Source organism: Chiloscyllium punctatum, chromosome 7 (genome assembly GCF_047496795.1).
Source record: "Chiloscyllium punctatum isolate Juve2018m chromosome 7, sChiPun1.3, whole genome shotgun sequence".
Taxonomy (NCBI): domain Eukaryota; kingdom Metazoa; phylum Chordata; class Chondrichthyes; order Orectolobiformes; family Hemiscylliidae; genus Chiloscyllium; species Chiloscyllium punctatum.
Window position 1 is genome coordinate 75,256,441 of NC_092745.1, and position 12,682 is coordinate 75,269,122.

At 38.1% G+C, this 12,682-nt stretch overlaps 1 protein-coding gene across 6 annotated transcripts in view; it reads left to right on the plus strand.

The window, feature by feature from the left end:
- The window catches only part of dnajc6 (DnaJ (Hsp40) homolog, subfamily C, member 6), a 143,160-nt gene that overhangs the window by 31,253 nt on the left and 99,225 nt on the right, over positions 1 to 12,682 (plus strand). For all 6 annotated transcript variants that reach the window (XM_072574066.1, XM_072574065.1, XM_072574064.1 and 3 more), the window contains exon 3: positions 8,340 to 8,478. In XM_072574066.1, coding sequence (XP_072430167.1) covers positions 8,340 to 8,478 — 139 coding nt within the window. The remainder of the gene's footprint in view (positions 1 to 8,339; positions 8,479 to 12,682) is intronic.

Below are 12,682 nucleotides of genomic sequence, written 5' to 3' on the forward strand. Positions count from 1 at the left end.
TATCCATATCAGTAATTTGCTTTCATTTTCTGTGGGCTTCCACCTGAGCTGACAGTTTTGTGTGTGTGACTTTTTCAAAAGCCTTGTGAAAGTCCATATAAAAAACATCCATTGACTTACCTCCACGCACCACCTTTTGCCACCTTAAATGAGGTTTGTCAGGCATGCTCTACCCTTCAGGAATCCATGCTGACTCTCCCTGTTAACTGAATTTTTTTTGTGGTGATCAGTTAGCCTAGTCCTTGATTTATGGGGTGCAACATTTTTCCTACCACAGATTTTAAGTTAACTGGTCTGTAATCACCTGGTTTCACTCTTTCACCCTTCTGAAAGAATGGAGTGCCATCAACAAATTTCAATCCAGGGGAATAAACTCCTGAATCTAGGAAACTCTGAAAGATTATGGTTAGGGCACTGGCAATGTACACTCCTAACTCATTTAACATTTATGGATTGAAACCAAAAGGTCCTGAGGATTTGTCACTTTTCAGTTTTATTAAATTCCCCATTATTGATGACAGACTTAAGCTAAAATTATTTAAACCATGTCCCTGATCCTGGCTTTTTTTTGTTTGGACTTCTGACAAGCTATCCTCCTCTTCTGCTATGAATACTGCAGCAAAAATAAACTTTGAGCATGTCTCATGTCTGCTATTTCTCATGAATATTGACAATATTCCCACACACTCTCTTCCGTGCATATAATGTACACTTAACCAGCTGCTTGCCATTTTAGGTAACTTTTAACATCTCTTTATGGTCTGTGGAGCAGTGACCAATTAGCAATCAGCTACTTGTTATCAACCTAGTCATTTAGCATGGAAGTAAACCCTGCAATCCACACCGTGCATGTCAGACGTAATCCTAAACTAAACCCAATCGCACCTCCCTCTGCTTAGTCTTTTCATCTTTAAGTCTTTCTCCTCTCATCTTAAATATATGCCCTGAGTCTTGAAATCCCTCCCAGTAGGGAAAAGAGACCTGTTATTCATCTTATGTGCACTCTTCATGATTTTATAAACCTCTGAGGTCACACCCCAACCTCCTGTGCTCCAGTAATCAATATCCCAGCCTTTCCTAATAACTCAAACCCTTTTATTTATGGCAGCATCCTGGTAAATATCTTCTGTACCCTCTCCAGTTTAATAATATCCTTCCTATAACAGGGTGACCAGAACTGCACACGGTACTCCAGAAGAGACCTCACCAATGTCCTGTAAAATTTCAACATGTCCCAATTTCTATACTCAAATGTCTGAGCAATGAAGGTAAATGTGCTAAACGCTGTCTTAACCACCTTGTCTACATGTGATGCAAACTTAAAAGAATTATGTACCTAAACCACTAGGTGTCTCTGTTTTACAATACTATCCGAGCTCCAATGCCTAGGTAACTGGTTTTCACAACTGCTTGAACAAAGGAAAAATAGGAATGGCATTGTTACTTCCTGCTAAAAGCAAGATCTGTATTTTAGAACCTTAGTCACTGGGTGCTGAAAGTAGGCTGTTTTCGGCTTGAAGCAGACCCAGCAATATTCTGCTGCTATCATAAAGAAATTAGCAGACATCGTTATGATGTACATCAATGATTTTTTGTGGAACTTGAGTAATGTATGATAAGTTCCTTTATTTTATCTAAGGTTGGAAGTCAGGCTTCTGGAGCCTTTGAGCACGTAGGCTTTGACAGTAAGTAGAATGATTTGTAAGTAGTGTGACTTTGGCTCAGCAATCTTGTGTAAGGTTTTGCTTGTGCCTAATAAGAGTCCAAGACCTCAAAGATGCTTTTGCATCCAGTGAAGATGCAGATTGGTTAGGAAGTTTGAGATAGTTAAATTTGTTAGTTAAACCTAGATGATATAGATCTACAGTACCTTGTATCTCAAACTTTGTCTACTATAAATTTAAAAAAAGGTTACTGGTTCCTAACCATATCCTAATGTGAAAAGTTTTGTTCAGGATTGTAACAGGGTATACCTGAGAATATGACAATAAATTAAGAAATGAGTGAATGTTTGTTCATCTGATTTTTATTTTCACTGTGCATTTTTTTTTTGTACAAAGGTATTAAAATATCTGGTATCTTGATGCAGAGGTAGTGATGTGGCTGTGGTCAACAAAACCAAATCAGTAGTTGTATTGAAACACTCCCTACCAAATATCTTGCATATTCACTTCCTGAATAACAACCCCTGATATTTTAATTGGTCAGTTTTGCAGAGGCCAGTTTTTGCAGACCATTATCAGTGCAGTTGTGGAATTAGCAAGGTGTAAAAGTACAAGCATTTGAACAGTTGCTATCTGAACCAGCATGAGAAATTCCACTGATTCTAAATGACTGAACTCTGTCGAGTCCAGAAGACTGCAGAGTGCCAATTTCAAAAGTGAGATGCTATTCCTCAAACCTCAGTTTCATTGACCTCAGCCTCTTATATACCAGTGTGAGATTATAATGGAGATTTAAAATGATAAGGAAGTAAAGGCTCCGGGTCAATGTTTATATACGGAAGGCAAAACCAGTAGAATACTTGTGATGGAAACCGAAAAGATGGCATGGAATCATTTTGGCAAGTGTGCTGGAAGGAAATGTCATCAAGGAAGCTATGGGAATTGGTAGAGCTTAGTAGATGTTGCTCAACAGCCATTCCCAGGAATAGAGATCAGGAGGTTGAGGAAGGGAAGAACCAGTGATGAATAATTTGGAAATAAGGAAATGCAACTTTCATGTTTTCCAATTTGGGCAGAATGGGAAATAGCAACCAACAATTATCAATATATTGGGGAAAGAAATGAGGGAGGGGGCCAGAGTAGGAATGAAATATTATCCCAGGAAAAGACAAGTCATCCAGGCCCATTTGTATTCCTGAGATAAAATCTTTTTTTTATTTGACTCACTCATTGCCTCCAAGGAGTCCTTCTTCAAACTAAGAACAAGTTCAAAAGAAAATCAGCAGGTCTGGTAACATCCATGGAGAGAGTAATAGAGTTAACCTTTCAAATCCAGTGTGACTCTTTAGAACTGAAGCCTTCCAAAGAAGTTATTGGATCTGAAATGTTGACTCTCCCCATATGCTGCCAGACCTGCTGAGTTTCTACAATATTTTGTTTTAATCTCCGACTTCCAGCATCCTCAGTATTGTATTTTTATTTTCTATGAACAAGTTCAGACAGGGGTTAGTGAATGAGTTGGTTGGGCCTCTAATTAAGAACAAAGTCAAGTGCTACCTGCCTGCGGTATTTGAAGATGGAGAGGTTAGAGGAATATTCATGGTGAAAATGAAAATTATTGGCATGTTTATAAAATTGTCTTTGGTAGGTCAAATCTTTTGTGTCAGTAGAAAGTGGCACTTGTCCTTACATTACTGCATTCATTTTGAATTACTGAAATGGCTTGAGAAATGAATAGACTGGAGTCCGTTTTTGGTTTCCCAAAGTAGCTATGTTCACCTTAAGGAGCAGGATAATTGATCTTGAGCTGCAGTTTTTTACCATTGATGAGTCAAAAAAAATGCTGAATTACTTTCCTGCTTAATTAGTAAATGTGCATCGAATAATTCTTGATAATTGATTTGCATAATAATGACGTGTCCTGTTTCTATTAATTTGTGTTGAGTCCTCTAATTTGCATTGTAGTTTTGATCTTGGTGGGGCACTGGCTGAAAGAATAAGTGACGTCTGTCATTACCACACTGTTTGAACTCAGGCACTTTAAGTTCAGGGCATTACAGAAATGCGAGTTATTGGCTAGGAGGCTGAGGGCTGACCTATATAGAGGTTTATAAAATCAAGAGGGGCATGGATAGGATAAATAGACAAGGTATTTTCCCTTGAGGTGGGGAAGTCCAAAACTAGAGGGCACAGGTTTAGGATAAGAGAGGAAAGGTATAAAAGGGACCCGAGGGGCAACCTTTTCACACAGAAGGTGGTGCACTTATGGAACAAGCTGCCAGAGGAAGTGCTGGAGGTTGGTACAATTGCAAAATTTCAAAGGCATCTGGATAGGTATCTGAATGGGAAGGGTTTAAAGAGATGGGTTTAGAGAGATATGGACCAAGTGCTGGCAAATGGGACTAGATTAATTTAGGATATTTGGTTGGCATATCCAAGTTGGACCAAAGGGTCTGTTTCTCCCAGGTACCTTGGTACATCTCTATGACTCTGACTCTGACCTGTAGTTAAAACTCTGCGTCCTTTTGGTTCCTTCTTCCCGCACAGAAATGAGGGCCTGAAACATGGAGCATTGAGCCTGCTGCCTTATTAGCATTATATACAGAGATTAATGTCATAAAATTATTAAAACCAGATGAATTGCCATGAGTGTATATTCAAAAAATGAATATTACATTTTCTGTGAAATGACATTATTAGATTGCTGTACACCAAGCAGCAACCTTGTCTCACCTCAACTTGTACTTATTTTGCCAAAACGGAATGAGCAAAATGAACTTGTAAAATATCTGTTCTTGCTGTTAGTTTTTTTAATTGGCACCCACTCCCTCTCTGACTGATGCTGAATAGCTGCAGTGTGCACAATTAGTTTTTAATTTAATGTAGAGGCGATGTTTCCACTAGTAGGAGAGAGTAGGACATGAGTGCACTACCTAAGAATGAAGGATTACCCTTTAGGGTTGAGAAGAAGAGGAATTTCTTCAGACAGTGGTGAATCTGTGGAACCCATTGCCACAGAGGACAGTGGTGGCCAAGTCTGAGTGTAATTAAGACAGAGAGCAAGGTTTATGATTAGAAAGGGCATCAAAGGTTATGGGGCAAAGTCAGGAGAATGGGGTAATGAAACCTACCAGCCATGATCAAATGGCAGAGTAGTCTCGATGGGCCGAACAGCCTAATTCTGCTCCGATATCTTATGGTTTTACGATCTAAAAGATTTCATGCCACTATTTCAGAGAGGAACAGCAGGTTCTTGCTGGTGCCTTGGTCAGTTTTTAAACCCCTCCATCCGAAAACTGCAATCTTGTTTGGTCGTATTATCGAACTGCTGATGAGGGGTGTTGTATGCAAACTCAGCATTCTATTTCTGATGTTGTGTGACTACTCTTCAGAATACTGGATGGGAAGCATTTTTGAATGTTCTGAAGTTGTGAAAGGTGCTATGTACCTATGTAAACAGTAAAAATCTATACATATATAGAAGTGACATATTTTGTTTTAAAAATTCCAGGTTCTGATTCTGAGCCATTTTAATTCCAAAATTTAAATGCTCCCAACAACTCAGATATATGTTTTATGGGAAAGGTCTAAGGAAGGCACGGTGGCTCAGTGGTTATCACTGCTGTCTCAATGCTAGAAACCTGGGTTCAATTCCCACCTCTGGCAACTGTCTATGTGGAGTTTGCACATTCTCCCCATGTCTGCGTGGGTTTCCTCTGGGTGCTCTGGTTTCCTCCCATGGTCCAAAAATGTGCAGGTTAGGTGAATTGGCCAAGGTAAATTGCCTGTAGTGTTAGGTGAAGGGGTAAATGTAAGGGAATGGGTCTGGGTGGGTTGCTCTTCGGAGGGTTGGTGTGGACTTGTTGGGCCGAAGGGCCTGTTTCCACATATTAAGTTAATCTAATACAGGGTCACTGGATCCATAATGTTAACTCTCTGATTCCTCTCCACAGATGCTGTCAGCCCTGCTGAACTTGTCTAACAATTTCTGTCTTTTGGATCAGTATTTGCAGATGATTTTCCTTTCTCTGTCCACAATTGTCTTCATTGAATTAAAGTGTGGTGCTGGAGGGCTGGTGAATTTCTAGTGGCACCAATACTCAGGAAACAGAAGAGTGACAGACCAGGAAACTTCATGCCATCCAGCCTAATATTGATAGTTGGGGAATTATGGAAAAATGGTGTCCACAGCAAAAAAAAGTTTAATTTGGCAAGATGTTGGTTAACTGACAGCATGGATTAATTGAAGGTAGATTGTCTGTCTGATTTAACTTGATTAAATCCTTTGAGGTTACAGGATAGGTGAATAAAAATAATGCATGCTGGACTTTCAGAAGTACCACACAGGAGGCTTGTTAAGTACAGGAAGGCCCACAGGATTAATAAGGGAATGAATAGTGGTAGGATGCTGAGTTGGTCCATTGACAAGAAGCAGACCGAGGTAACAAATCAATGTTTTTTCATACTGGGATGTGCTTTGCAGTTGTCAATTTTGAGTTTCTTATTCTCTATTGTGTTTTTCTTGAATGTGTATTACCCATATTTGGCTGAAGAGAGAAGCAGCGTAAAGTTGGAAAATGATAAGAAACTTAACAATGTAGCAGTCATTAATATGGAGGACTATTAACTTCAAGATTTAATTGGACTTGTCTATCAAATGTGGAAAAATATAGAGATGCACTTTGGGAGGGCTCCTTTTTTAAGTGGCGTGATTTTCTAAATTGTGGGTAAGCAGAATGTGGAGAAAGTGAGGTCTGCAGATGCTGGAGGTCAGAGTCTAGCAATCAGACCTGGCCCGAAATGGCAATTCTCCTGCTCTTCAGATGCTGCCTAACCTGCTGTGCTTCTCCAACAACACACTCTTCTGGTAAGCAGAACGACCCTGGTGTCTATGTACACACAGGTTAAAGCTGGTATTTTATGTTGATAAATTAGCTAAAAAACATGGGTTTATAAAACCGAGGCATCAAATATAAAAGCAAAGTGATCATGGAACCTGTTTTGTACAGAGGTCTCAGTTTGAGTGTTGTCAGCTGAATAATAATGATGTGAAGACCCTTAGCAAGGGGGACAGGTGGAGTTTACACGAAATTTGCTAACGGGATTGCTGATTATGATTTTGATTGAGAAGCTGTGTAAAAGTTGAGACTATTCTCCTTCGAAAAAGCAATGTTAGTCTGATGTGGTTTTAAAAAAAAAAAATTGACAGTCATGGGAACTGACTTCGTTGAGTTGAACTTGTACTTCATGAAGAAATGAGCAAAAAAACACACAGGCTGTGGGACTAAGCATGACTGCTCTTTCCAAGAGCCAACACTAGCACAGCAGGATGAATGACTTCCTTCTGTACTTCCGTCCTACTCTTCAACTCCATGAAATACTTGTATTTGAAATATAGTACCAGGAAATGTAGAAATAGTTTAACAATGTAAAAGGCCTGGTACTGTCATTTGAGAGAGTTTCTAATTTTTACCAAGAAGAAACCTTTTTGTCCAAACCTTAGGATCACAAGGTTTTTTACAATGTTGTGAACTTGTCTTGACTGAATAATTAACTATTTTAATGACTATTAAGTTTGAAGTATTGAATTGTCATGTCATTTGCAAATAGCGCCATTTGATAACTTCTCAAGGAAACATTTACATTGAAATGGAGGCCTAATTGTTTTGCTTTGGATGAATATTTAATTTTTTTTTCAAATAAATGTAAACATTGAAGCAAGACCACTGACTGACTGACTGACTGACGTTAATTACATCTAATTGATCATAGATTTATAACTATTGCTCGAGAATCAGCGTGGTACCCTTAGCATTTATATGCAAGTTAATAACCTTGATTTAGGAGTAGTTGTATCCTGCAAAATTGATATCACAGGAACAAATCCAGTTTGCCATAAATTCATTTCATAAAGAAATTCCAACCTCCAGGGAGAACCCTTTGTCTGTTGGACTGGAATATATTTGAATATAAGTTTGTGAGGGGGAAGGATGTAACTATAGTCCATTGCACCATCTGTTAGATCTCCAATGCGGTCAGTTTCAAATATGTTTATTTAATAAACTGTATGCTTTAAATATGTTGGAAACTGATAGATTATTGCATAATTAGAGTAATTGCTTATGAGACATGGTGAGTCAATAGCGAGGAGTCCAAATCTCAAAAAGAACAACAATTTGAGATTTGGTGACCTTGCAATTCTATCTGGAAGTTCTGTACTACCAAATAAAGTAAATGTTTTCTATCTTTGTACTGGAGACTTTACACTTTATTTTTCCTGGTATTTGTGATTCCATAAATATCTCAAATTTGACTCGGTCTTTTCAAAATTATTTTGCTCTTTCAACATCTTCACTTATTCTTGAACATTTTTTTTGTGTGATTTTTGGCTTGACCAATCATTGATCAATAATGCTTTAACTCTGAAATAGGCAAGTGACTTTCCATGCATGCAATTGTCCAGCTTCCACGCTTTGCTGAGCCATTTTTAGTTAACTTTCTAAAGCAAATTTTTAAAATTCCCTTTCAACACCAATTTCAATTTTTAACTGTGTTTTTTCCATATAATTACATCATTTTAACTTTTTAAAAATATATATCTTTTGACTTTGCTTGTCTTGCTGGAACTGGATTTTCAACTTAATCCTGTAAATGAACCATTTGCTGCTTTACTAGGCACCTCCTCTCCAGACATGGAACCTACATTTGGGGGAGGACTGCTGGACATGGTGAAAGGAGGAGCAGGACGACTTTTCAGCAACTTAAAGGACAACCTTAAAGACACCTCAACAAAGGTGATGCAATCTGTAGCGAGGTAAGCTGTTGTGAAATAAATTGCAGTAGAAATAAAAATAGCCTCATATAGTCTTCCTCCCTCCTGTTTTTAAAATTTGCAACATAAGCTTTTCTTGTTTTTTTTTAAATATATGGCAAATTTTCGTGTAATAGCTATATCTATTCATCTTCTAATGTGGTGTTTTGGGTTTTCTTTCTTTCTTTTCCTTTTCTTTTCTTTTCTCTTCTTTCTTTCCTTTTCTTTTCTTTTCTTTTTTTTCCTTTTCTTTTTCTTTTCCTTTTTTTCCTTTTCCTTTTTTCTTTTTCTTTTCCTTTTTTTCTTTTCCTTTTTTTCTTTTCCTTTTTTTCTTTTCCTTTTTCTTTTCCTCGCGTAAGTGAACATAATGACCTCTATGATCTAGAGTGCATCTGTCTCCTGTATAGCACCTAGTTAGCCATTGTAGGACCCATGAATCTCAACAAGGTATCCTATCTTTGTACATCAGCAATTGGAGCATGGTCACATGAAACTCCTCTCTTATGGAATTGAGTAAACTTACACTTTTAGGAAGTCAGCATCTAAAGCAATGAACCAGCAAATTATCATAAAAGAGGTGAATGAATGATGAACTCCCAAGCAGTGGGCCATGGCATACAATTTCTTTTTATGAAGAACTGATCCTGATTGTAGATTCTACTCTCAGAAGCTTATATTTATGTACACTACCAATTACCTTGGAAGTTAAATAGGTATCAATATCTATTCTATCTCATAACTATATGAGAACAAATCTGACATTACTAGGCACTCACTAGTTTATCAGAATTTGAAAACAGCAAAAAAATTTATAATCTGTTTGTAGTGGCTCTGATAAAGTAAACAGTTCCCTTCAATAACAGTTCTTGCTTTGGAAATATGGCATGTGAGATACAAATGAAATTTCTGTTGACAAAAATTTTATGGCCTTGAGCATTAGCTCTTTGCAATTTGTTTGTAACACCGTATATAAATGGTATTTGCCTTCTCCAGTAATCTTTACTTGCATGCTACCTAATCTTGTGGATCTTTATATTATATTGTATTGTGATTCATTCAAGTAAATTTGAGCTGTGCCACAAATGTATGACTTTAAGTCATTTAAGTTTTGGGAGTGTTTTACTTTGGGTTAATGTGGAGAAATAAAAGGAGTCGGGTGACATGTTCTGTTTTCTGCACCATGTGACTTTGGATGGTTCATTTATCAAAGAGGCACTCCTCCCAGGCTATTTCACTGAGGAGCATGTGCCATATGCTCCTGATTTGTCAGCAATGCTAGAAGAATTAGTTCTGATGATAGATCGTTAGTTGCTGAAGGTTTAGAAAAATGTCAGGCTTTTATTTGGTTATACTTTTAACTGTTTATTTGCTATCAAGACAGAATGAAGTTGGCAGTCTACAGGTTAGCTAAATAGCATGTCTATCTAGATACAAGGCTGAGGTTATTTACATTGCCATGGAACTGGGCTTCTTGGAGGAAAAAGCAACCATTTTTTATTTATTACAATTTTATTACAAGTTTCTTCTAAAAGGTGCTTCAGACTTTCACAGCCAGATTAATCTGTCAGAATCTGAGTGATTTAAGGTGTTCCCATGGTTCACTGTGCAGCAACATAGGTGGGAGCTCACACTTGGTTTGAGAAGACCAAATTCATGAAGGTTTATAATGAGGCTGAAGATGCACCTACCTTGAGCTAGTAGGTGAATAGCCACGAAAATCACTTGCTGTGAAAGATAGCTGATAGGCTAACGTTTACCAGAATGGAAACAAAAAGAATGGAAGGAATGCTCAGGAACTGAGAATTACTTTGGGAGATTTCAAAGTTTATTTGAGGAACAATGTACATTGAAATGTGGAGTGGGATTTTCAGTTGTTTAAAAGTAAAATGAGCAGTTCAGTTCATTAGTTGAAAGAAGAAGCTACAAAAGTGTAAAAATGATAAAACTTTAAATCCTATTGTGATCCTTTACAGTCACTGGAATCTTTGTAAAAGTTGAGTTTCTATGGAAACTGTACCAGCTGTATCACCAATGTGATGTTTTGTCCTTGCCATCATGATCTCAGAGGGTCGAAGACCTTGCTGTTCTTTTATCACTGCTCAGAACTGCATTTGGATATAGCCATAATGCTTTCAGCCTTCGGTTTGTTTTCCCAGCCTTCTGTGCATAAGAAATTCCTAGCAATTGGAGTTCCATTTTTCATGATTGTTCATTAGATTAGTGGAAGAGTTTCCAAGTGCATTTGTTTCTAAGCTTAAAGCCTGAAAGAACATTTGGATCTATAACACTGAATAGGACTATTTTGCTAGACAGAACCAACCATGTGATGAAATGAAAAGGCAGTATTGTGTTTCCTAAACAGTTAAGGTGTCCATTGTATACATGAATGGAAGTCAGGTTGTAAGTTTTTTGCTTGCTGAGCCAGTAGGTATGGTCTCAGACGTTTTGTCACCACGCAAGGTAACATCAGTGAGCCTCCGGTGAAGCGCTAGTGTTCTGTACCACTTTCTATTTGTGTGTCTTGTTTTGTTAAGGCGGGTGATATCATTTCCAGTACTTTTTCTCAGAAGTTGGTAAGTGGGTCCAATTCAATGTGTTTATTGATGGAGTTCAGGTTTCAATGCCAGGCATCTAGGAATTCCTGTGTGTATGTCTCTGTATAGCCTAGGATGAATGTCTTGTCCAGTCGAAGTGATATCCTTCTTCGTCTGTGTGTAAGGATACTAGTGATAACTGGTCATGTCTTTGGTGGCTAGTTGTGCTAGTGTATCCTGGTGGCTAGTTTTCTACCTATCTGTTGGATGTAGTGTTTCCTGCAGTCCGTGCAGGGCTATGACATTCGATTTGCTGGTTGTTGGTACAGGGTCCTTTTAGGTTCATTAGTAGCTGATTCAATGTGTTGGTAGGTTTGTGGGCTACCATGATGCTGAGAGGTTTGAGTAGTCTGGTAGTCATATCTGAGATGTCTTTGACATATGGTGGTGTGGCTAGTGTCGCTCTGGATGTGTTGTCATCTTGAAACAGCTACTAATGAACCTAAAGGGCCCTGTATCTAAAAGATCCTTACACACAAAGAAGGACATCACTTCGACTGGGACAACGCATCCATCCTAGGACAGGCTAAACGGAGACACAGGGGAACTCTAGAAGCCTGGCATTCATACTGGAACTCCATCAATAAAGACATCAAATTGGACCCCATTTATCAACCTCTGAAAAAATGTACCGGAAGTAATATCATCCACTCCAACAGACCAAGACATAAAAATAGAAAGCAGGACAGAATGCCAGCACTTCAAAGGAGGCTCACTGATACCTACCATGGTCACAAAACATCTGAGAACAATCCGACCAGCTCAGCGAGCAAATCTACAACCTGAGCTACAAATCTTCTCCAAATTGCATGAATGGAAGTGTTTACAAAGATGACAGACTATTTGAGGAGTGATCTGCTGGGATAGGATTCTTTTTCCGACTGAGTACAGAACCGCAGATTAACTAAAATGATCAAGCTGTACGTAAGTCACACTAACTGACTTACAGCAGTGGATGTATATAACCCACTATTGCTCTTCTGTCCATTAGGGTGTTTATAAGAAATGCCACAGGAGGTATTAATCTATGAAATTATTCTGATGTATTTGATATTTTTTTGAAAGGGGGATTAGCTTGCTGGTGAAGCCATTGCATTTATTACATTGAAATTAAGGAAAGAACTGTGAATGTTGGAGATCTGAAAGCAGAGTTGACATTTAAAGTCACCGGATTCAATGTCAACTCTGCTTTCTCTCCACAGATGCTGTCAGACCTGCAGAGTTTCACAACCAATTTGTTTTTGCTTTAATTACATTCATCCTTTGCCTTAATTTCATGTTCATTTCAGCGGTTTTTTAAAAACTAGGTATCAATGTTTCCTCTTTCTGAAGTGATCATTTCTAAGGCTCAGTTTTTTCAGGTGTTATCAGTTATCTGGTACTTTTTGATTAAAGTAATTGATTTCTGTCTGATGCAGCCTGAATTTGGATGATGTACTATTGTTTCATGCACAAGCTTCAATGTCATATTTCTGTAAACTGACAGCACTTGTGACAAAGCTGGAATGACTGGCAGGTTACTGTATGCAGTATCCTTCCAAATATTCCCTGTATAATGGTGAAGCACCAAAACATTTGCACACACCGTTTCCTGGTTTATGTTACTAAATATA